This window comes from Pempheris klunzingeri, chromosome 3 (assembly GCF_042242105.1).
Source record: "Pempheris klunzingeri isolate RE-2024b chromosome 3, fPemKlu1.hap1, whole genome shotgun sequence".
In the NCBI taxonomy this organism is placed as follows: domain Eukaryota; kingdom Metazoa; phylum Chordata; class Actinopteri; order Acropomatiformes; family Pempheridae; genus Pempheris; species Pempheris klunzingeri.
The window spans coordinates 25,151,843-25,176,826 of record NC_092014.1 but is presented as its reverse complement, the minus strand read 5'-3'; the positions used below and the strand labels follow the sequence as shown (position 1 = coordinate 25,176,826).

The window sequence follows — 24,984 nt, the reverse complement described above, 5'->3', positions numbered from 1 at the left end:
ATATTTAGTGTCTGGAAGCTGAGAAAAAGGGATAGTGCTGAATAGGATTAATTGATCACAGCATTAGGGGTTAATTAAGATGACGTGGTTTTCTTAAAGTCGAGAAAGGCAACTTTAATTTGAAATGTAACGTTTTGTCTTTATTCTGTATCACGTCGTAATTGAATAATATCAGTGTGACGTTTTAAAGAATAAAGCTTGTTAACGTTAGAAGTTTGTTCAGTTGACGTAATGTGGCCAATAACCCACAGCGCCCCCCACCCCCTCCCTCCCCCCAGCGGACAGAGGAAGAGCAAAGACAAGTGAACAACAAACCAGCTGAGGAGGAGCAGGCGGCAGGCAGCAGGCAGCGGACAGGACACCGTGTGTGCGGCTCTCTCCGGCTCTCTCCGTCCTCTCTGTGAGTGCTCTCGCCCTGCGGTGGACAGGTGCGCTTCTGTTTTCACACGAACACACGCGGGGCTGTTTCTGTTGGCTCATCTCAACTCTTCACATCGCGGGTCGAGGTTTGGATCGTGTCGGCGCAGCACGGGCATCACTCGGCTAGGCTAGGCTAGGCTAAGCTAGGCTAGGCTAGGCCTGGCCTGAATCCACCCATATGAATTCTCCTCGCAAACACTTGTGGACTTTGAAAAACAAGCAGAATTGCCCCCCCCCCGAATCGGTGCACGCCTTTTTGTGATGCTCCGTGCTGGGTGCGGCTGGTTGGGATTAGTTGTAGTCGGAAAGAGGAGTGACTATTAATTTGGTAAACTTGGTATCGTTAGTTGTAACCGCGGCGTTAACAGGCTAGCTAACGTAGCACAGGCTAGTTGAGCCAGCAGTAGTGTATTTCAGTCGGCTGAATGAATTGCTTGCTAGAGGGAGACTTTGGCAAAGTTGAACAAAACTTGAGCACGCAGTTAAGACTGGCTGCTGTCAAGACGGCTGAAAGGGTGACACGTCCAGCCAGCGAGGCGTTCACTCGCCAGCCCAGCACTTTATTTCGTGAATGGGAGGCTGGGAGGTGAATAACAATAAAAATACGTCGTGTCTTCTCTGTTCCTGCCTTAAAACATGGAGCCCCGGACTTTTCCCTCCAGCTATCCCGGGCTGGGAGGGGTGTTAAGGTGAAAGACGCACACGGAAGTTCTCAGGTGGCCCGCCGCGTCAAAGAGCGCACGGTAAGGTGAGGGTCAAAGTCCAGGCTTGGTTTACTTAACACTACCAGCTTCCTGTACAATCGGTTCATTGTACCCGAGACTGTCTGTGCTGCAGGGGAGCTGCGGTGATCCCGAGGCCACTCCGCTCACAAGGTGCGCGCTTTTTTGGCCTTTTGACACTTAAGTCATTTCAGTGTTGGAGGTGGTCTACTGAGAGCTCCTACTCTGTCTCAGCAGCTGTCTTTGCGGTCTGCCAGGTAGGGGGGGTGGCAGGAGCGGAGGTGGAGCATTGAGAGACAAAAACAAGAACCTGTTGTGTGGGTCTGGATGTGTGGGGTGTGGTGCTGCTTCATTATTGAGTTTCTTTTTGTGTGGGAGTTGCAGCTCAGACGCCCTCTCAGTTAGCAGGTCTTCAGTCCGAGCAGATGCTTGATCACTCAAAGGGACCGGGCTGGTTCTGGGAGTGGGGTGGGGGTACTCTTGGATTATGCTTGCTGCTACTTACAGTTTGTAGTCAAGATCTGTTGTAGTTTCTGTATGCGACGTTGGAAATCACTGCACAGTAACACCTTGGCCTGGCTTGGCTCGTGTCTGACAGCTCATCTGAAGTCCCTGTGAGTAACTCACCCTTACCCTGTGAGTTGATTGGAGTTGGCTCAGTTAGTTTCAGTGCAGCATGAACATGCCTATCATATTCATCCTTGTGAGCAAGTTTGGACATGCTGTCTGTTCTGAAGTGTCCCTTCTGTAAGAGGTAAGAAGGAGGGGGCAAGTTGGGCATTTTGCTGCGTGAAATCTGTTCCTGGCCATGCTGTCTTTGTGGGCGCTGAAGTCTTGCTGATCAGCCAGTTGCTTTAGACAGGGTTATCATTTGAGAGCTTCGGTAATAACGGGCTTCCAGAGCACACCACGGGTGTGTCCCTCTGACACACAGAAGCTGGGCTTTTCTTATGTTTGCTCCTCCTCCACCCTTTCTGTCCCTCAGTTTATCCATCTTCCTCTCTTTGGCTACAGTTAAGCTGCAGTCAGTTTTTTCACTGAATGGCGGGCACATCAGAGTCCGCCTGCTCGCCACGCAGGGAGGACATGTGACAGGGGTGAGAGTGCACACAGAGTGCAATGAAAGTTTGAAAGCTCTGCAGTGAAATGCGGTACAGTAGTTGTTGGAAAGGCAGAGCGCCAGTTTGCACTTTCTGGTCCTCAGTGCAGCAATTTAACCAACTTCCTTGTTCAGTGGTGATCACTGTGATTTCAGGTCATCAGTGGTAAATGTTTACCGACTGCTGAATGTTGGCTTGTAGATTAACTGACTGTTTTTTATATATGACGACTGACCAGTAATGTTAATCATTTGTCACATGTATTAAGTGAATGATTATGAGCAAAATGTATATATAAAGAGAGAAATGTGTTTTACATGTGAAGGTTTTGTCTGACTTATTGCATATCAGTGGAACCCAACATACGTTTATTTTTTGATTAATTTTGGTTACATTTTCATATTGTGATATTCCAATGTACTGAATCATGATGATTCACTGTGATTAATTTTGTGTTGGACTCTGCACCACTATTATTAATATGCTGTTGTTAGTGATGGTACCTTGACAATTGTAATTTGTGGGAAAGGAAAATGTGCGCCCTCTACTCACCCCCTCTGTCTTTTGATCAGTTTAGTTAGTCGAGTATGACCTAATCGTTCGCCACCATAGTTTAGTAAAGGCTTTTGTTGTGTGAAATAGGCCTCTGCTTTCTATGTAAAACACTGCTAGAAACTCTTCATAGAGAATATTGTGACCGAGGTCAAATTCATTGCTATGGCATTCAGTGTCCATCTCACAGTGAAATTTAAAAGGTTGCTTAATCATCAGAAAAGTAACAAACAGCTATTTTAGTGATTGATGAGTAGTTACAAGCAAACATAGCTGTTGTAGCTTTTCAGATGAGGGTTTGCTTCTTTTATCCATTTATATCACGTGAATTACATGTTGAACTGTTGGTTGGAGAAAATACAAACCATTTGAAGATGTCACCTTGGGCTCTGAGAAATTGATGGGCAGTCCTCTCTAATTTCTTTGACATTTAGTTTTAGTTTATTGTTTATTTGTCAGGGACAGTGTACAAATACATTAATCTCAAGGAGAAGAGATGCTTTGCACCAGAGTTAGCTATAAGCTGCTTTCCATCTGCTGTCCCCGGGCAGGTGTGCACACAATACAGAACATTTACATTACATACAATACCAAACTAACCTTAGCTCATAATTACAATAGTTAAGAACATCAATTTCATAATTTTCATGTTGTTTCCTAAAAAAGCAATTACATTTGATTGTCGTAATGGGTAATCTCTATAATAAACTACAGATCAGTCTATAAAGAAAAACTAGTCAGTTAGTCTATTTATCTTCTAGCTCCATATAGTGGTGGAAATATTTTTCTGATTGCCCTCTGAGTGACAGACATTGTAAGATTACACAGTGCAGATCAGACAGCTGACTGTGCAGAGGTGTTTTAACAGTCAGCGTGGAGTGATGATGGTTGGATGGGTGGTTGCACTCCCGCTGCAGCTACCACTGTAGGCCACACATGGGGGGAGGTACAAGTCAGGGTGACGGTAGTAGGTGGGTGTAAGCCAAGGCTAACACACAAAACACACTCACACATACACACACCGGCCAAATCTCTCTGTGAGAGGCTGAGTCAGCGGAGCACTTGGCCAGGCCATAACAGAGAGAGCAGACTGGAGCTGAATGCATGTCACCCTGCCACAACCAGCAGTTGCTGAAATGGCACTGATAGCATATATTAGGGAACATTGCAGTACTCACAGGGGGATAGACCAACAGATCAGATGGGAGTATGTACTTCACAAAGTTTTTTGTGAGTAGTGTGTGTAATCTGTGTTGGCTTAGGAAGGTAAGTGGCTTAGCAGCGTAATACAGGACTATCCCATTAGCAGATACGATTTAGCGTTGCTGCTAATGGCCTTACCGTAGATCAGTGACTAATGCCCAGGCTTTAAGTGGCTGAAGCCATTTCAAACTCTCACAGAATCGACTGCTCCCAGCCACAAGAATGTTAGCGGTGGGACTCGTAGCATAGCTGTAGTGGTTGTGTGGGTCGGTGTGTCTGAAGAGACCGCCATCCTCTGTCCTCTCTGAATGTGCTGATGTTTTGACAGAGCCACAACCCACTCTGCTATGTTGGCTCGTCTGATGTATGGTGTCAGTTCCCCATTGTCAAGTTGAAGTTTTGGTCCCTAATGTAGAACTTGACCATTTCTACAGGCAGCCTTCATGACGCAATAGACATTTGTTGGTTACTTGCTGCCATGTTTCATTATCTGTTTTCTTTCAGTTTTTAGGATCTCAGCAAATACCTTAGTCACAGTCATTGTTGAGCAAAGTCATGGTTTTGATTGTTGATTTCTTGATAAGTCTAATGCATTCAAAGCTGCATATATAAACTTCAGATCAGTTCAAACCATCGTTCACACTAAAGGAGTACTCTGTGGATTTGTGTTGGATGCCCTGATTGGGTCAGAGAAAGTAATAGTGCCCACACTCTCATTCTGATAGATTGGTAAGAGCAGCACTTTGAAGGAATGAACCCCCCCCCCTTATTAGGACAGCTTCCAACAGCAGAGACAGGATATGACATGTTGAAACTCACTGTGGAATGCATGACAATGGTGATGTGTGTTTGTGCCTTTGGAAAGGTGAATCAACTTTTCTTTCAACTTTTTTCTTCTGAATTCAAATGTGATCTGAGATGCAACATAGTTAAATTTGTAAACCGGGTAGAGGTAAAGTTTAAGTTGGACTTAAATAATAAAGCACTGAATATTTTTTAGCACTAAGGCACAGTAACATTAAAACTGAGTCACTGACAATTTGAAAATGGATGGGTGGATGATTTCATTTTGTCCCCTGTAACAATTAATGTGATGTAATTATGCTATATTGGTGTGTAATAGTAAGAATATTTTTGTTGTTGAATGTAGAGGAGAACGAGGCCTGCGATTACTTTCCCTGCTGTGGAGCTTGCTTTTCAGATTTGATTAGAGTTGATGGTGTGATGCTGTCTTTTTAATATTCGTCACCTTTTCCTTTCTCACCTTCTCTACATCCTTAGGATAAGGAAGTGCTAACAAGCTCCAAATGCTGCAGCTGAAAACGTGCTGTAATTGTCTCCCGTCATATATCTCACTTTCTGTCTATTTTTAACCCTGCCTAGCAGACAGTGATGGTAGTTTGCTCCTGTCCCTGCTCTGCGGATGCCAGTCCCACCTTGAATTTGGATGGAATAGTCATTGTTGTGGATGAATTCTTAAGTAGTGAGCTCTGTCTTTGTGCCTGTTATTCATCCTTGGAGTGTTTTTTGCTCTTCTTCTGTCTATACGCACATTTTCTCTGTACCTGCTTCTTTATCTCCCCTCACTTATCTTCCTTTGCTTTGCCTTCCTGCCTCAGCTCCTGCTGCCTCTTAACCTCCAAATATCATCTTCATCAGTACTTCACTGTGTGTATGGTGCCAGGGCCCCCTGTCTTTGTATCTTTGTATGTATGGAAGTGATTGAGCCTCGCTGTATGTCTGGTCTTTGATGAAATGCTGGTGCTAGTTGAATCTCTCCCCCTCTGTGGTGGTGTTGATCCTGTCCTGTCCTGTCCTGTCCTGTGCTCTACCTCAGTGTGTAAATGGAGCAGTGTGCGAGTACGGCCTCCCTGCTGGCCTCGGTGCGGGAGCAGGAGAGGCAGTTTGAGATGCTGAGCCGAGCTTTGGAGGAGGAGCGGAGGTCATGTGCTGGCACCCTGCCCCGCCCCCTCCCCAATATGCAGGTAACATGGAACATACCCACTCCCCTCCCCACCCATCCTTATTCACTTCTTCCATCAACAGTCCTTCAGATTCACCTTTCACTTGAGTGAATTCATCCAGTGTCACTTCCATGGTGTCCTCCTTCCCATCTGTGTGGACTGGCTGGATGGCAGCAGAACTTAAACCAAGCATAGGGAAAAAGACCCCCCTGTTGGGCTTTAGTCAATGGAAGTGTGCTCGAATTGAATTTTTGAATTCAAAAGTTGAGTCAAATACTGGCAAGCACCTTCCCACATAGCCCGAGAAGGTAATTTTCTGTTGCAGCTTTCAGTCACACCTTTTTTCCATCCTCCATTGGTTCCTCAGTAACATTCATGTCCTTCCACCATCATGTCTCCCCTTCCACCAATCAAATATCACCACCCACTGTAACACATCATGTTTGCATGCAAACTTGAATAGACAGCCCAAGACTGTGCCTTACTTGATATATTGTTATGTTATGTTACATTTCCTGGATCATAATGAGTTTAACTTTGTACAAACTGTCCATTAGCAAGGACGAGGGTCCAGTCAGTCCTGCTAGGAATATTACTTGATATAAATCTTGAGTCCTGAGTCTGTTTCATGGCAAAAATGCCTTCTGCTGTTTGGTGACACACCCTCCTTATCGTGCATGAGTCAGTTACCTGATTCAAGTTACTTACACTTACCTCACTGACAGAGTTGCAGGAACACACACTCCCACACTTACTCATTCTTTCGCTTCCTTATTGGCACACTCTGCTATTAGACTGCATGAATAAAATGGCGTACACACACACACACACACTCTTTTGGGCTTGACGCCTTTGAAACACACTCAAATAACTGGGCTCCCCCACTCTCCCTCTTTCATTTGTTGCTCTTGCATGTAGGCTTCCTGGGGGCACAACCAGTCAGAGGTAATTGTAGTGGCTCATGTCTAGGTGGACTGTGTCTCACAGTGAGAGCAGAACAGAAGTGTAGCCCGTGCTGGTCCTTATCTCTTCTGTGTGTTTACATAGCCCAAAGGTTTTGGCATGCCTCTGCCAATCTCCCAGGCAGCACAACAGAACCTCAGTTTTTACTGACAAGTTCCCACATGTTCAGATCTGCTCGCCACTTTCTACCATTCTCTCACTTGTGCTTAACTTAACTTAAGATAGTGATCATTTGCTTAATCTCTGTCTGGTTCATGTGGTCTGGACAGAATGGCACTTGAAACGGTAGTCATTGCTCCTCTGATGTTATTTTTAGCATTCAGGAAATTATTTCTGTTTTTGGTTATGAAAATACAACAATTTGGTCAGCATGAAATGACCATATCCCATCTTTGAATACAGTTAAAATTATTCAACCCCCAATGCAAATTTGGTATACTGGCAAAATGTACAAACTTTTAGCTGCTAAAACAAGAACAATTGGAATGGCTCAACACAACTTATATTACAGGTGGTTTCTCCAAATTCATCACAATATATGCCACCTTTTCATGACTACAGCCTGTCCTGATATCATTCACCCCCCTTAAAAGAGTCCCTCATAGGAATACTAAATTGCAAATCCGGATGGAACACATTGGTTGCATGTTAGACATATGAGTAAGTCAAGAGAATTATCCAGGAAGGATATTATTGCCTTGCACAAACAAGGTTAAGGATACAAAAAGATGGCAAAGACACTGAATGTTCCTTGAGATACTGTTGGAAGCATAGATCGCTAGTTCAAAGCTAAAGGAACACTGGCTACACTACCTGGATGTGGCAGAAAGAGGAAGCTATCAACAGCTGCCACCAGATTTCTGAGGAGGCAGGAGGCCAAAAACCCTCAAGTGACTGCAAAAGACCTGCTGCAAGACTTGGTGGCAGCAGGCACTGAGGTTTCAGTTTCTACAGTAAGGTGTATACTAAACGCTGAAGGCCTCCATGCCCAAACTCCAAGATATGTTTATCACTACTGACACAAAAGCACAAGACAAGTCGGCTCCAATATGCTCTAAACCTTAGAATGACATAAAGCTGGAATTGTTTGGGTCTATGGATCAGTGGTACGACTGGAGGTGGAAGAATGAGCCAGATGCTGAAAAAAACACCCTGCTTATAGTGAAGCATGACGGTGGCTCAGTGATGTTCTGGGGCGGCTTTGCTTCTTCTGGCACTGAAAACCTGCAGCATTTGGAGGGCAAGATGGATTTAATCAAGTATCAGGAAATCCAGGAGAAATGTCATGATAATCATCAATTTTGAGACTGCAGCAGTCATTAAAAGTGGCATATTGTGTTGAATTTGGAGAAACCACCTGAAATATTAGTTGCGTTGAGCTATTTCAATTGTTCTTGTTTGAGTCGTTCATTGAACACAACTGCAATTTTGCTAAACACCTAATTGGCAATGACGGTTGAATAATTTTGAGTTCAACTGCACCTTTGGAGTTCATGTAACAGTTTTTTTTTTGTCTGAAAAACACTGCAAAGGACAAACCAGTGCTCCATTCTCTTTCTCTAGATTTTTTAAAAGACAAAACTCTTTTTTTATTTCTGGTGAGGCTGTCATTGGCTAGTTGTGTCACTGTAACCCAACACAAGAAAAAAGTAGAGCATGGTCCTTCAGCTGCAGTGCAACTTTAAGTGCTTGAGCTCCACAAGATAAGACTTTGTGTCATTAAAATTCAAATGAAAGTTGACGATGGGTGCTGCTTTTACTTTTTTTCCTTTTTCCTTTTTTTTGGGTCAGTCTGAGTAGATGGATGGCCAGAAAGTCCAACTGCTCAGTGGTGTGATGTGTGTATGTGTTCATATTCATCCATTCATCCATTGTGTGTGTGTGTGTGTGTGTGTGTGTGAGAGAGTGTGTTTGATCCCCTCATGTGTGTCTTCCTTCCTGCAGAACGGCCGCAGTCCTTGTGATGCAGATATCGAGATATTGTCATTGAACGAGAGTTATATCAACGGGACACATCACGTAAGCCTCTTCTGTGTCTTCTGTCTAATTCTGAACAAGGTTAAAGCTTAAGATCTCCCTTGTGAGACCAATGCATGGCTTATATTCGTGTGTGTGTGTGTGTGTAGTACAGGATGGAGCCTGGTCAGGTGGTGCAGGAGACGTACACTGTGGAGGAAGACCCCCAGGAGTCACCACCTGTTGTCTCTGTGGAGACCTGTGATGATGGGACCACACGCCGCACAGAAACCACTGTAATATGAGAAATTCAAATTTATGTTGTGCAATTCAAATCACAAAATGACTACAACAGAAGAATGGTTTTATGTTGCACAAGTTAGGAGCTTATCTGATTCAGAATTCTTTGAGACATTTCAATTGTATCTCTGGATAGGGTTGAAAGTGCGTCTTGCATTCATAATGTTAATCTTGTAAATATGGTCTGTTGAATCTTTTCTCCCTTCTACTCCATAAGGTAAAGAAAGTAGTAAAGACCACCACCACTCGCACCGTCATCCCCTCCATGTCAGACACACTTTCCCTGGATGGTGGCGGTTCAGTGACTGGTATGGGGGGCTACACTACACCCATGGACCGGGTCTACAGACCAGCGCCTGGAGTTGGCTTGCCCATGGATTACCCCACCCACACGGTGCCGCGCAACTACCACTACGGCCCACCAGTGGGCTATGACGACTACCGCACAGGACCCCCATCTGAGACCTATGCAAGCCTTAACAGGGGAGCTCGCATGGATGATCGCTACAGGTATTAAAATTCTTGGACAGTCTTACAGCCTTTCCATGTATTCCTGTTCTGACACTCAGCCTGCCTGTCCCTCCCCTGTCCAGACCGGTCCATCCAGATGGTTACAGAACTCTGGATCCAAACTACAGAGCCCACAGCAGGAACCAGCTGGACCCCTATGCTGCTCAGCCACAGGTATGTGTAACAATCACTGTCCCACCCGCTTTGATGTTTTCGTTTCTAACAGGACTAACTTGTTCTACTGACACTTTTCAAAAGAGTACACAGATTTACAAGCCATAGCATATGTTTGCCACAGCAATTGGCTTGTAGCTTGCATCATTTCTTGTATTATTTTGGACCCCATCTGTGTAGGTTGGCCGTATGGGTAGTGCCATGGAACTATCCTCCATCCCAAGGTTTGTCCCAGAGCCATACGGTCTGGAGGATGATCAGCGCAGCATAGGTTACGATGAGCCTGACTATGGCATGGGACACCCAATGCACTACAGCACTGTGCCCCGCAACCACCATGCATTCCCTCATGGGCCCCCACGCAGGGCAGGGTAAGTTGTGCTCTTGTAGTTCATGTTTAAGGGGTGAGTAACATGTAGATGTATCTTCTGTGTGCATGCACTGTACACAGTCCTCTTTGAGCTTGAATATTGTGTGTGTAAGATGTGCACATAATGTACTGTCCTCTATCACTCAAATTTTAGCTAAAAGATGCAGTAAAAGGAAAAATAGATTGAACTGTTTTCATTTTCAAATCACCAATGTTATGAATAAATACAGACGAAACTGTTTTCATCCTTTCTTGTCTTTATTGATGCATTTATGTACAAAATATGTACATACACATGTTCTTGTCCTCCCTTTGCAGGAGTTACGAAGGTACCTTGGATGGTGACATGAGCGGTCCTGGGGACATGTACTATTGGGGAGGGGGAGTGCCGCTGGCCCAGGGTGAAAGAGGTAGCATGGCTTCATTAGACAGCACTCTAAGGAAAGGTCCTGGTCCCAGTGGCTGGCGTCAGCCAGAGTTGCCAGAGGTCATCGCCATGCTCAACTACAGGCTGGACCCCGTCAAGAGCAATGCAGCTGCATACCTGCAGCATCTCACCTATAAGAATGATAAAGTAAGAGATGCACATGGGCAAGTATATATTTTATGGTATAAAGTATTGTTTCCTTTCAGGAGTCTGTTTGTCGAATGAAAATATTTAAAAGAATGCAACATCCTTTTTCTGGTAGATAATTTCTTATTTTACCATTATAATTCCCCTTGTGAGAGGGTCAATAGACCCTTAAGGTATGCTCTAGGAGGAAGGGATAGAGTGAGGGAGATGGTCTACTCGTCAGTTGATCGTGGGAAATTCTCCGTCATGGTTGGATATCGGATATAGAGCTGATTTTGAACTGGAACAGGCTTCAAATGTAGTACTGTAAATTTGTTTGGAGAGAAGCATTTTTTCCTGTTGATCAGTGAAGTCCGTGTTTCAGTAGCATGACGCATAGGCGCATTTTAATTTGCTTTTCTGCTCAGCCAGAACGTGTGACTGTTATGCTCACACTGAACCTATCAATTTACCACAGCTCAACATAACTGTTGATTTCAGCTTTTTGTGTAATAGTGGCGTATTTGCGTATGATGTACTCATTGAAATTATTTGTACATATTACATATTTTATTGTTTAATTGATGTTGACATAATTTTGTCCATGGTTTTTCAAGGTAAAGTCTGATGTGCGTCGTCTGAAAGGCATTCCGGCGCTGGTCTCAATGCTTGACAACCCCAACAAAGAGGTGAGCTTGCTGATTTTTCTTCATGGCTTTTTGTTCACTCTTTACTAGAAGTGTGTTATGATTGGGCTAGTTGTGGTAAAAGTGAGACTTATGGGATGTATTGCATTTCATATTTGATACCAAGACAGGTCATTGGCCTGTGACAAGGTGAACTTGACTTTATCACTAATATCAAAAGGGGGCTAGAAATGAGCATTATACATCTGACTTCTCTTCAACTCCTGTACTTTGTGCTAGTTCTTGTGGATTTTCCATTATTCACTTTCATTCAGCCCAAAGTTTTGCTGATGTTTGAATGGCAGAGCTCCAGACTAATCCTGAAAACCCACCAGGCACGTCTGCGTCCTATCCCGGCTGTGGTCCGCTTTGGCTCCATCCTCAGCATGGCTGTAAAACCCATCGGGAGCGCAGAGCATTTTGCCTGACTGATTAGTTGACTTGCTCTGATTTTATTGATTTGGTCATTTTCCTGTGATTTTCATGCTTCTAATGTACTCAAACAAGCTACGTTTCAGATTTTGTCTGTTGCTGTAGGATACAGACAGCAGCTGAAGTGAAAGTGAAATAGTTTTTCCCATATCCAAGACAAACCTCTCATCAAACATGGTGTTGAAATACCCTCCAACTGGTTAACTGGCCTGGTGCCACTGATTATAAAATGATATCGATGTGGTGGCGGGGTATACGATTGAAAGTCTGCATGGGTTGCTTTTATTTTGAAAACTGACCGTATTCTCGTTGCCGTTTGTTTGTCTGTCCTGCCCACCTCATCTGCTCTATGCTGCTTGAGCTGCATCGAAAATGGAACAAGCGCGAGCCGCTTGTGGGATGCGCCGCATAGTGATCAATGCATGATGATCATTGCTGTTTTAAAGTTTCTCTGTCACAAGCAGTGGCTGACACCAATAGGTTATCTTCTAATTAAAAGAAAACCGCAACCAGGGATACTGCATTAGCAGTATTTTTACTCAAGTACAATACTTTAGGACTTAATTTTTTTTTTTACAAATATTGTACTATTGTACTGTCAGTTTAGTTGCTTTGCTTGGATGTTCAAATTTGCCTCTAAAAATAGATTTGTATGAACCAAAAAAAAATCATTAATCATTAAAAAAAACAAAAAACATCCAGCTTTCCACAAGCGTTACATGCTACAGCTACAAGAGTTATCAGGGCATGACACTGTTTTCTACTATTAAGTGACACTCCATCCATAACGGGTCAATAAGCTGTCATTATGTCTTTGTTATAGGTTCACCATGCAGCTTGTGGAGCGCTGAAGAACATCTCGTATGGCAAAGATCCAGACAACAAGATAGCCATCAAGAACTGTGACGGAGTGCCTGCTCTGGTCAGGCTGCTGAGGAAGACCCACGACCAGGACCTCACTGACACTATCACAGGTAAGTGAGCACATGTACAGACTGCACCGACTGTTTACCAGCCAAAGATACTGTGGTCTGATTGGTTGGTTGTGGTTAAAGTGATGCTTGGCAAGATTGAAAGTAGGCTTCATAATTAAATAATGCATTTATTCGTTTTTCCAAGGAACGCTGTGGAATTTATCGTCCCATGACTCTGTGAAAATGGAGATTGTGGACCATGCGCTGCACGCCCTCTCCGATGAGGTGATGGTGCCCCATTCAGGCTGGGAGCGAGGGAGCAACGGAGCAGGAGGAGGGGAAGAGAACTGCAAGCCCAGACATCTCGAGTGGGAGACGGCCCTCACCAACACAGCAGGCTGCCTGAGGTATGGAGGCTGCATCAGAGAACTGAGCAGAGATTTTGGACTTGACATGGAGGTGATGATATGGAGAAGATGGTAGGGTTGATGTAGATGAGAAGGGAATGTGGAAACATGCAAGCCTAACAGACTGACCAAGCAGTGGGATGGATGAGGGAGGAAGGGAGCAATGGTAAGTTAGCAGAGCAGAAGAGAAGGAAAATCGTCATGGAGTGGTCTTTGTGAAGAGGGAGGAAAGGAGCCAGTTGGAACACAAAAGCTGAATGTGTCCTCAACGAATAAACCTAAAAGACCTTTTCTAATCAGTTATAACAAATACAAATATGTCAGTTGCCCCCGGGCAGCACGGTGCTGCTGTGGTGTGAACCTCTTTCTGTGTGGAGTTTCTCCCTGTGCTTGCGTGGGTTTTCTCTGTGGGTACTCCAAAGACATGCAGGTTAGGTTGATTGGTCACTCTAAATTGCCTATGTGAGTGTGACCGTGAATGGTTGTCTCCATGTGTTGGAGACCAGTCCAGGGTGTACCCTGCCTCTCGCCTAGGGGCAGAGGACTGTGGGGAATTTACTTACACAGTGTAAACAGTATGTTCTGGCCTGTCAGTAATTAACAATGTGGTCGAGGGGAATGTTTAGATATCAGACTATGTTCATTCAGGTCTAGCAAAGTATGTGTGAGTAACATTGTAACTTAAGAGTGAAATGGTCTGGACAGGATTGTCGCAGTACACCCCATGACTAGACACTGGAGTACAAAATCTGCATAGTTGGGTTGTAGTCGACCAAAATCTTGGTTTTGATCTGTGATTGTACCTGCTATTCAGGCAACCAATCAGTAGGCACGCATACACACACACTTCTGCTTTGTGTTCTTTTTCTTATGCTGTGTTCTTGTGGGATACAGATGATTATTTCACTGCTACATTAATTCACTTACCTGCTCTCATAGCAATCACTCCCTTCAGTCCAGTGCCAGTTCTCCACTAGTGGTATATTACAGTATCACATCATATGAAATGCACAAGAATAATGGATTAAGAAGGCTTTTCCCCTTATGAAAGTAACGCTAGGGATTGTCTGACCAATCAGAATTGGGTCGGACAATAGTATATCAATGAACCAACTGACTGACAGGAAGACGTCAGCCCTTCTGCACTCTCATTTAAAATGCAATGTATTGTCACTTTACAGCTGATGATACAAGGCTTTAACATATTAAACTGTGGCCAACAGTCTTTAAATCTGATAAAGGAATGTAATGAAAAGCTATTGGAGTCTCTGAATCCATTATGGAAACTTGATTAATAGGTTGAGTTTTTATTGTTTGTGTTTTTATGTTTGTATTTGTTAGTACACATTAGAGGTAGACAGGAAACACAGGTGAGAGAGAGAGACATGCAGCAAACCGTCCGGATAAGAAGCCAACCTGCTGCAACAAGGACTGAGCCTTGTGGTTTAGCTACTGGGGCTCCCCATTTGTTTTCCATTTTTAGAACCTCCAGAAAAGTGCCACTTGGGAGGAAAAAGTTCAGTACTCTTTGAGGCCACTGTTAGGAGATAAACATACTTTTGTAGGTGATAACAGGACATACATAGAGCCACCTTGCTAGTAAATGGAACTTCTTTTTACATGCCCAGCAAGTCTTAGCAAAGAGGCAAAATGTCAATGTTCACTTTCAGTCAGAAGTTCAACTGTTATTTCACTCTTCTGGTGCACGGAGGGGGTTACTGCCACTGACCTTCCCTGTCACCAGAATCTAAGAAATAAATGTAATAAGTTTCTTTTCTTGACGGAGAGGACTTTATTGAGTCTTTATTTTGCCTACGGCAGCCTATAAAGAAACATCCTGAATTGAAATCAGTGCCCCCTGCCGTGGTCATTAATGTGTCCCTGTATTGTGTGAGAGGGTGTGTCTGACACTGGGGACTCAGGCCGGCACAAAAGACCAAGGCTGAATATCATTCCACAGTCTTCTCCCTCATGTTCCTCTTTACATGTCTTCTACATCAATGAATGAAGACTTCACTGGGTCTCACTTTCTACGTCCAGTCCTGTTCCTGATCTCTAAGTAGGACTGAGTCAGAACAATTGAAGAAATTGGTCTGGAGCTGTAACTTGATCTCACCAAACTGTACTCTCTTTGTAAACTAGTAGATTTAACACCGGTGTCATTCAAGCAGTTCTTGGGGGTGTGCTCAAAGCATTGTGCGCTGGAATCCTTTTGTCACTAAAATGGACTCTTTTCTTTCCCCTTAACTGCCTTGTTTATTTTTCCAACCATTCGCACTGCTAATCCGTATTTTGTGTTACATTCTTGTTTTTCATTCTTTTTCGTATCATCTTTCCATTCATCTATAGAAACGTCAGTTCAGAGCGAAGTGAGGCGAGGAGGAAGCTGAGGGAGTGCACAGGATTGGTTGATTCGCTCATGTACATTGTCCAATCACAGATTGACTGTAAAGACGTCGACAATAAGGTAAGTGGAACTTTTTCACATTGAAGTCACTGGTGTTGACGTGTTCGATTGCACATGTGGCTCCAGAGAGAGCTGCTTAAGGTCTTATAAGCTGTCTCCAGTGATGTCACTTGTGTCGGTGTCTGTTGGGTGTGAGGCCTGTGAGTTATAATAATAATAAAATAAAAAGCCCTGCTGGGGTGGAATTAGAGACAACAGCAGACTTGTGCAGCCCACAGCTCATCTCTACTGCAGGCCTGTGGCTCCAGGTTACAAGCCCCTACAAGCATAACACATCAGAATCTCTGACTGAACTTAGAAATTGATTGATTTTGGTCCTTTTTTTTTTCTTCAGAAACTGTCAGTTGTGGGTGTGACATGGTAGGAGTGCAGTGCTAAATCAGTGGAGTACTAACTATAATTAAAGAAATGAAAAGGGTGTATGATGCGTTGCATGTAGGTGAAGTGATGATGAGATAATGAGAAATCGGCAGATTAAAAGTTTGCATTTGAACAGTTTTTCATTATTTTTTCACTATTTATTTCCTCCATCCCACTGTTTGTCCCTTAATCTTTTTCAGTTGATAGAGAATAGCCTGTGTCTGCTGAGAAACTTGTCCTATCAGGTGCATCGTGAAATCCCCGGCTGTGAGCGCTACCAGGAGGCTGCGCCAGTCAACCAGGGCCCTCCCCCCTCCAGCCAGAAGGGGGGCTGCTTCAGCTCCCGCAAGAGCAAAGGTTTGTCAGAGATAGAGAGACGTGCTGTGTTTGTTCAGTGAGCTGGAGCAACTTTTACGGTGATGTCACTGTTGACAACAGCGACTGGACTGATACTAACACACACACACACACACGCGCACACTTGCACAAACAAAACCACTTGTTGGCTCAGGGATGTTAACAGTTTCCCCAGCTGTGAGAAATCCCATCCTCTCCCCTGCTGACTTTTAAACAGAAAAGCAGTAACTAAGTAGCAGTAAGAGAATTCTTCAGAGAATGTTTTAGTAATTTGTCATAAGAAATGACTGAAATGATTTCTAAACATATAAATCAATTCAGTAGTTGATTATTTGTTGTTGTTTTAGCTGATTATTATTAATCAACCAGAGCATTTCTTCCTTAGGAATATTTTACGTCGTGATATAAAAGAATTATACAGCTTCTGTATGAAAGAGAAAAGTTGCTGCTATGCAACATATAGCTGTGAAATGTGTCGGCTCACTTTATCACACACTGCCTATTGGTTTGCTCCATGTTGTTCTGTGTATGTATAATTTTTTCAGGTGTGCTTCGAAGATAGAAAAGTATCGCAGCAGCAAGAGCAGTCACTGTGTGTGTGTGTGTGTGTGTGTGTGTGTGTGTGTGTGTAAAACGTTTTCATGAGCTGCTGCTGAATCATTTGAAGAGCTTTATTTGGCCTTCATACTTGGCATCTCACATTGCTGATGGGTGTGTGGTGGCAGCAGTAGTTGGGATGTAAGCAGATGTTAACTGGGTGGCACAGTTATGGCTGCTTTCCTCTTACTTACAGTAAATGCTCTCTCTTCATTCTGTCCTGTCATTCTCTTCTCCCTCTTCATCCATTTTCTCTCTTCCCTCTTCCACTCCACTCTCGCCTTTTCGAGCTGGACTACAGATGAGTGGTTTTCCAAAGGTAAGCTTTATACTCCTGCATGACTGCCCTTTGCTTCTGCTACCTGTTGTCACTGTGGTAGTAACAGAGTAGCTGAGCTAACAGGTCGGTGTAACTGCCTTAGTACTAACATGCATGCAAGCAGAATGTGCATCTCCGTGTTTGGTCGTAGCGTTTGTCTAACCAAAGTAGAACAAAACTAAGACTAACGGTGGAGGTAATTCTCTGAAATAAATGTGTCACAGTTATCCTCTGTGTGTTTTTAAGGCTGAATTATTCTTGTTTGATTCCAGGTAGAAAAGATGAGGATGCAGCTGCAGACATGATAGACATTCCAAAGAGGACCACACCTGCTAAAGGTACCTACTGACTCAGTTGACACTTTTATTGATTGTATCACACAGTCAAAAGAAACTGAGAGGAAACATGAATTTGTTCTTTACTTTTCCACACTTCCCCTGTAGGTTATGAGCTGTTGTACCAGCCAGAGGTGGTCCGTATCTATACCTCCCTGTTCAAGGAGTCCAAGAACCCCACTGTCCTGGAAGCCTCAGCTGGCGCCGTTCAAAACCTGTGTGCTGGACGCTGGACTGTAAGAACTACTACTGTCTTATCCTGTTCTGTTTGACAGCGGTCTTCTGAACAGACCTGAACATAGAGCTGTGCACAGATGCCACAAGACCAACCATAGCTTGTAAGATATTAAATCATTCCTAAGGGAGTATTGGGAATGGACTAAAGCATTATTACACACTCCTTTCCAAAGTCCTCACTATAGTATGACTTTCCATATTTTGTCTGGTCTTGGATCTTGCCCACGTGGACCTTGGCCTGACCTTGAAGGTTCACACTTTAATTACTTAATGGTGTGACTACCCAGTGGAGCACCTTTGGTCTTTGTGCCACACAATTACAGCACAACTGAAACCAGTCTGACAGGTGGAGAAGCTAAACAACTGATTTAATGGGGGAAAATTGTGTGTTTAGTATGGACGATACATCCGTGCCTTGGTGCGCCAGGAGAAGGGTCTACCCATGATGACTGAGCTGCTGGCACACGGGAACGACCGTGTAGTGCGCGCAATGTCTGGAGCCCTCCGCAACCTAGCCATTGATGCACGCAACAGAGATCTACTAGGTGAGACCTGTGACTGAGCTGGTCATGCTGTCCAGCAGAATTACAAAATACAGTTTTAACCATGTAGCGACAGAGGGATTTATTTTATCAAGAGAATGGCATCAGTATTTAAGAGTGTTAAGTCTTGTGATTGTTTGTTGTCAGGGAATCATGCAGTGCCTCACCTGGTGGCCAATCTGCCTGGCGGTGGTCAGAGTCAGCCGGTGCGAGCACTGTCAGAAGAGACGGTGGTGTCAGTATTGAGCACGCTCCATGAGGTGCTTGGTTCCAGCCTGGATGCAGCTAAGACCCTCAGGGCTTCACAGGGAATCGAGAGATTGGTGCTCATTAACAAGGATGGGTATGGGGTTTTTTGGAGATCATTTTCTATCAGTACACGTTTATAGCCTGTAGAAACTGCAGTTTAGAATTACTTGGCTTTGTTTTGGATAAGTCCCATCTTAATTCCCCATCTGCCTTTCATACCTATTGGGGTCACCAGTAATCGCTCTGAGCGGGAGGTGCGTGGGGCCGGCCTGGTGCTGCAGACGGTGTGGGGATACAAGGAGCTGCGGCGCACTTTGGAGAAGGACGGCTGGAAGAAGACAGACTTCATGGTCAACCTAAACCCTCCCAGCAACAACACCAGGGCCAATGGAGGATATGAGGACAGCACTCTGCCGCTCATAGACAAAGGTCAGTAATGGACATGTACATTTGTAGTGTACTTCATTTCAAGGCCAAATGTCTCAGAGTTAAATTAGTGACAGCAAGTCTTCAGCATCTACTCTTTAAATCTCCTCTCCAAGCATTCAAGCAGTACAGAGGCCTGATTGGCATTTTTATTATCTTGTCGAGTTGAACCAAAATGTACTCCACAGAGCTCTGCTTCAGATTCAACTGATTTAACTATGGCAGTGTTTCAAAGAATCAGTGCTTCTGTGTGTTTCTCTGAGCTGCTGTTTATGTAATTAGGTGGACTGTTTGCAGACTTTGGAGAATAACGTGGCGTTATTACAATTACTGCTTCAAACCTCCTGCATGCCAAGCAGATTGAGGCAAACATCAGAATGAGAATTCCTTTAATAATCCCCAGGGGGAAATTGCTTTTTGTTACACACAGCTCCAAAACAATAAGAATAAACCCCAAACACAAAAGCAAAAAATGCAATTATATAAAAAGTATGTATTAAAAAATATTATTACAAATTATTACACAGAGGTAAATTATTGCACCAGGTGAGTCCAGAGTCTTATAATAATAATAATAATAATAATAACATAACAACATGTACATTCAGAGTAAGGCGTTATACTATATAATAATACTACTACTACTACTACCAATAATAACATAACAACATGTACACTCAGAGTGAGGAGCTGTATTATATAATGATAATAATAATAATGATAACAATAATAATAATCAGGTGAGTCCAGGGTCCTCTCCTCTCTGGTGAAACAGTTCACGTACTGGGTGAAGTTGGGCATGTAAACATGAGGGTTTACAAGTGGGACACTGAACTTTATCTCAGCCAGGGTTCTCAATCACCACACTTTTATGTTAAATTTTCCTTTTTACTATGTTCAAAAGATCTTTTAAACTCTGTGGTAATAATGTTAACATTACCCCCCACCCATTACAGCAAAGTAATGTAAACTATGTTACTGGCTAACGGGTACAAAACACACACACCTGATCACTTTCTATCTTTGGTAAGGGATTCTGTGGGTGTGATCACTGCCTCTGTGAGGGAATACAAAGATTTAACAGTGCATAGTGATGCTCATCGTTTCTGTGTCTGTATTACACAGGGGGCAAAGGGGACCGGGAAATGATTCCAATGAATGACTTTGGACCAGGCAAGTGTGGCAACAGAAAAAACACACACATGCACATCTATCTATTGTGTATACTGTAACTAAAGAATACTAACCCTTACTACCCTACTGACCCTTACACTGACTTTAACTATCACCAAACAAGTCTTTTGACACTTTTTGTTTTCTCAATAGCAACAATATAGTTTAGAAAAATGTTCTTCTCCTAGTGGTGCCCAGCAAAATGTCCTTACTAAACAGTCTGGGCCCCATATGGTCAGTGTACGTCCAGTGTTAGGGCACTCACTCACACACACACACACACACACACACACACACACACACACACACACAGGTCAGTATCACACTAGGCTGCAGTGACTTTGTTGAGTAGTGTTTGGTAAGATCCTTGGATTCCAAACACTCATCTGTGCCTCTGGTTTAAACTCGTTTTTTCTTCAGATGCCTACTCCACACTGGACCAGAGAGGCAGAAGGAACACTCTGGATAACACACTCGAACCTGCTGACAAAGACGCAGTACAGGTGAACACTGGCCACACATAGCACCCTCCATGAATTACTTACTCCTAACAGAAACGTTTCTCCACACTCCCTACGTCCCTCAGTATACTGTACAGTTTACATTTGTGAGACTAACAGCACAAGCAGCATCATCATCATATCTGATCATCTGCGGATACTGTTTGCCATTTCCATCATCTCTGAAATAAGTCATGATCCTTCAGAAGACATCGGTGCAGTCTGTAGCGTCACTAAGCTGAATGTTATTTTTGATTGGATATTGATCACACAGCATCATGGTAAGGAAAGGCTGCTGAAAACGTTACCTTGTGACTGGACATGCTCTGACACTCACCCACTCACAGCATGTTGAAGTATGTCTTGTTAAAGCACTGCAGTTCGTCTGTCTTGCACATAAGTTCTCACCGGTGTTCCTTTTTCCCCTGAAACATGACCTAACATCAAACTAACCTTCTGTGATCCCTCTCTCTTTTCTCATCTGATGCCTTCTACTTTTCTCTCCGTTCATTTTTCATTCTTTCTTTTTACATGTTTGTGTCTCCTCACCGATTCCCTTGGATTTTCTCACTTAACCCTCTTATTTCTTTATTTTGCTGTCTGTCTGTCTGTCTGTCTCTGTATGTTTCTTTCTTTTTCTCTCTCTCTCTCTCTCAGGGAGGGATGTATGGGGAGAGGCAGGCCTCTTTGCCTCTGATGGATTCTTATGATGGTTAGGCTACACCCACTGTCACACTGCATGTCAGCGCATGGTATGTGTGTGCCACCGGCTGCTCCTCTCTGCTCACTGCATGGCCTTGTAATAGGACCTGTGACTTCTTTGTGTATTTAACAGTGGCCAGTGTTGTACTGTACTTGGACTGTTGTTGCTCCCCCTGATGGTGAAACGTGTCAGTGTTTTTTTTTTCTCTCTTTTCCTGAGATGTGATTGTTCTGTTCACCACAGTGTGTATAATGTGTGGTGACTTGTTGTCAGCATCCACTGCTGTCTTGTTTTTTGTGCTTTTCTTCAAGCCTAGACATGAACGCCTCACATTAGCTCCTCGACATGATCAATTCCCACACCTCTTCTTGTCTTGCAGAAAAACTGATTGTGTGCATCACAAGACGACAGCCTCCTCCCACTTACTGCCCTTGCTGAACTGACAATGGGGGACCACAACAATACAGATGGGACTGACCCTGTCCTGTATCACTCAACTCTTCTGTCCCTCTTCACTCTTCTGCAGCTTCTCTCTCTTTCTCTTTGTTACATTCCCCCATCGCAGCTGACACACTAATGAAACCACATGGAAATACTGACGTGGATCTACGCTCCCTGTGGACTAACTAGATGGAACAGTTTGATCACTTTGTGATCTGCCACTGTCACTTAAATCCAAAACACTCAGAGACCATGGCCAAACACTACATCTCCACGCAACGACACTACAACTTCTCTGGACAACACTAATCCTCTCTAATGGAAAGCTGAGACTATGGCTTCATCTGAGAACTTTTCTAAATCTTGGAGGTGGAGTGTAGACTTGGACTGATTAAACTGATTAGTAAGAAATGGTGGAATCGTAATGGAACATTTTTGGTGAAATTTTACATAAACGAGAGGGAAGTTGGCCATTTTTTTTCCTCTGTCTCTGATAGTTAAATATTTCCTACCACTAAGAGCCAATGTTTAACAATCTTATCAGATATGTGTAAAGCTTCTGCTTCTGTTTTGGTAGTGATTATTCCTCCTCTGGCTTTGCTCTGTACCACAGTAATGCACACGTGCCAAATGACACTGCTCCTGCTGCGACTGCCAACACTGAATGCAAGAACATCACTCACTCAGACTTTTTTCTTAGCAGCCACACTGAAAAAAACTGACATCTGCCGTGTTTTGTGTGCAGTTTGTGCCGGTGACAGTCCGTTGCCAAGATGCATGGGGATGCTGCATATTTTGTATTTAATTGCGACCGATAGTCCTAGAGGTCCTTGTATGGATGTTACCAACAGACAGAAATCAAGAGGCAAATTATTCTCCATCTCATTAGGACAGACCGCACTGTCTGATCCATGTTTCTAAAGTGAGGTTTCTGTTAAATGTAATTCCCTTAATCTTGTCATTCTTGGGAGATCTCACAGGATTCAGTGGATGCATTTCCCTTTATCTGCAGGTCTGTAATCTTATGAATGTGTACATAAGACTGTCTCTAAGAACATGTGTGGGCTAACTTGAGTGCCTCCTTCAGGATGGGTCTGATGGGTTTGTCCAGCATGACGTGGATAACCACTCTGTTGTCTGCTGACAAGTACAAATCTTGATACTATTTGGGAATACTGTATATGGAACTCAGCAGTTTTCTATTCTGTAAGATAATGGAATATGTGAACTGTAAGAGTTGATTCCTGTCAATGTGATTGGTTTTTTATGAGGTATAAAACTCTTGAGTTCTGTATCATTTGATGCTTCACAAACCCATGGCCTGCCTGGCTTTAAGACTACAGAACAGTACATGGGAGAAGACACAGTGTTGTCTTGTTTTGACCAATGTTTCTAAAGTAACCTGTTCTGTAGAAGAATGCATATTCTTAGTGTCGAGTGAGATGTAGATATTTACTGAGAGGATTATTAAAAGAAGCACTGGGGGGGTATAATGTGTGTTTCTCTTTTTTCCTTCTTTCCCTTTTTGTTTTCTATGCCAATGGAAACATGACAGAGGATGCCTCATTTTGCCTTCAAGAGTAAAAGTATAGAAAAGAGCAAGAGTGTCAGAAAATATTAATGTAAGGAGGCATAGATGAGAGAAAGTGGTGGAAAAATACAAGCACATTTAAACTATATACAAGAGAATATTTGTTAATTTTAATGGTTTTATGTATTTCTTTTTGATATTGATTTGGGTTCAATTGTTTTGGGTGCTCTGGATGAATGCATATGCAATCACTTTTTGTTTTGATTGAAAACATTCAGTTTGTCTTAAATGCAAAGCAAGTTATCTTAAACAAGTCCTCAGATCCTGGAACACTAACTGAAGAATCAGATTCTGGACTACACCGTAATCTCTTTGCCTTGGCTCTTAAAGTTGCACATTCTCATTTCTGAATGGATTCTGTAACTAGCAATACTGTTTTTAATAAAAAAGACTGATTTCTCAGAGGCTGCTTCCTGTGTTCACTGGGCGTCCACCGGGGGGCGCTGTCGGCCCGAGCCCGGCTGTGTCAGGTGGAGGTGAGGGAAGGTGTCAACATGCTGATGGTCTCTAGATCCACAGGTCAACGCTAGTGTCACTGTTTGGAAGTATTCTGAAGGATTCCTGCTCCAGACTCCTGCTGGTAAGTGTTGTCACAGTGAACACTTCAGCTCCGGTGACTCTAGTTGGCTAACGTCGTTAGCGAATCCACTTCAAATGGCGTTAAAGGTTAATTCTAATGCACCACTTTAAGGTCCCTAAATGTAGAAGGTGGACATTTTACATGGCTCTGCTAATAATGTAGTATAATGTAATAATTGAAAAGTGGAGCGGCTAAGAGGAGCAGAAGGTCGCCCGGAGGCGGGAACACGGCACATGAATGGTGCCAAAACAAAGGCTCACACATGGACAAGCTAAGCCAGGCTAATGCTAACGAACAAGGCACAACACGTGTTTTCTTCTGTGTTTTAAGGGAACTGCTGCAGCATACTGAAGCAAAGAGCTAGCACAGCTTTAGCCAACACACAGTGGAGAAATAAAGAAGGTGAAACACACTCCAGCATTAATATGGCTGCTGAACAGTGAGCAGGTGGGAATACTCTGTGTGTGTGTGTGTGAGTGATTAAAAAAGACCACATGTCCTGGTCCTTCTTGCTCCCAGTGTCCAGGTGGACATGCAGAGGTATCACTGGCCAGGTTATGGGATACAGCTGCTTGGAGAGCTGCAGAGACAACAAAACAACGCCCAGTTCTGTGACACCCTGCTGCAAACCGAGGGTGAGATGTGATGCCGATTGCCTGATTGATACAAAAGTTTTAAATGGAAGGAAAATTGGAAAAAAAATCTGTCTTCTACTGTTTGTAAAGGTATTTCAGTCCCGACCCATAGTTGCATTCTGGCAGCTCTCAGTCCCTACCTGTCTCAGAAGTTATCCACCTCCCCATCTCCTCCATCTGGCCAGAAGCGCCAGCTGCAGCTCCAGGCCGTAGGGGCCCAAACTCTGCTGAAACTTGTTGGTCTTC

The 24,984-nt window shown here is 43.6% G+C and overlaps 1 protein-coding gene across 4 annotated transcripts; it reads left to right on the top strand.

Moving 5' to 3' along the window:
• Positions 1-329: 329 nt before the first annotated feature.
• Positions 330-23,925, top strand: ctnnd1 (catenin (cadherin-associated protein), delta 1). Of its 4 annotated transcripts, none has more exons than XM_070855258.1 (22): positions 330-400; positions 8,869-8,943; positions 9,051-9,176; positions 9,398-9,690; positions 9,774-9,864; positions 10,045-10,235; positions 10,553-10,808; positions 11,405-11,476; positions 12,729-12,879; positions 13,025-13,226; positions 15,576-15,693; positions 16,254-16,410; positions 17,309-17,326; positions 17,599-17,664; positions 17,770-17,897; positions 18,293-18,443; positions 18,588-18,783; positions 18,925-19,118; positions 20,241-20,288; positions 20,709-20,791; positions 21,446-21,540; positions 21,871-23,925. In XM_070855258.1, the coding sequence occupies exons 3-21, from the start codon at positions 9,057-9,059 to the stop codon at positions 21,503-21,505; spliced, it is 2,595 nt and encodes an 864-aa protein (XP_070711359.1). In that variant the 5' UTR covers positions 330-400; positions 8,869-8,943; positions 9,051-9,056; the 3' UTR covers positions 21,506-21,540; positions 21,871-23,925. The 4 variants fall into 4 exon arrangements, with proteins under 4 accessions (XP_070711359.1, XP_070711351.1, XP_070711365.1 ...); XM_070855250.1 differs by lacking the exon at positions 330-400 and adding an exon at positions 1,236-1,295; XM_070855264.1 differs by lacking the exon at positions 330-400 and adding an exon at positions 1,738-1,756.
• Positions 23,926-24,984: the final 1,059 nt, after the last annotated feature.

Bases quoted from the DNA above. Each gene is read 5' to 3' on its own strand.
- ctnnd1 (XM_070855246.1), top strand. From the start codon at position 5,842: ATGGAGCAGTGTGCGAGTACGGCCTCCCTGCTGGCCTCGGTGCGGGAG. The intron at 8,944-9,050 runs GTAAGCCTCTTC...GTGTGTGTGTAG, and splicing joins ATATCAACGGGACACATCAC to TACAGGATGGAGCCTGGTCA. The intron at 17,898-18,292 runs GTAAGAACTACT...TTGTGTGTTTAG, and splicing joins TGTGTGCTGGACGCTGGACT to TATGGACGATACATCCGTGC.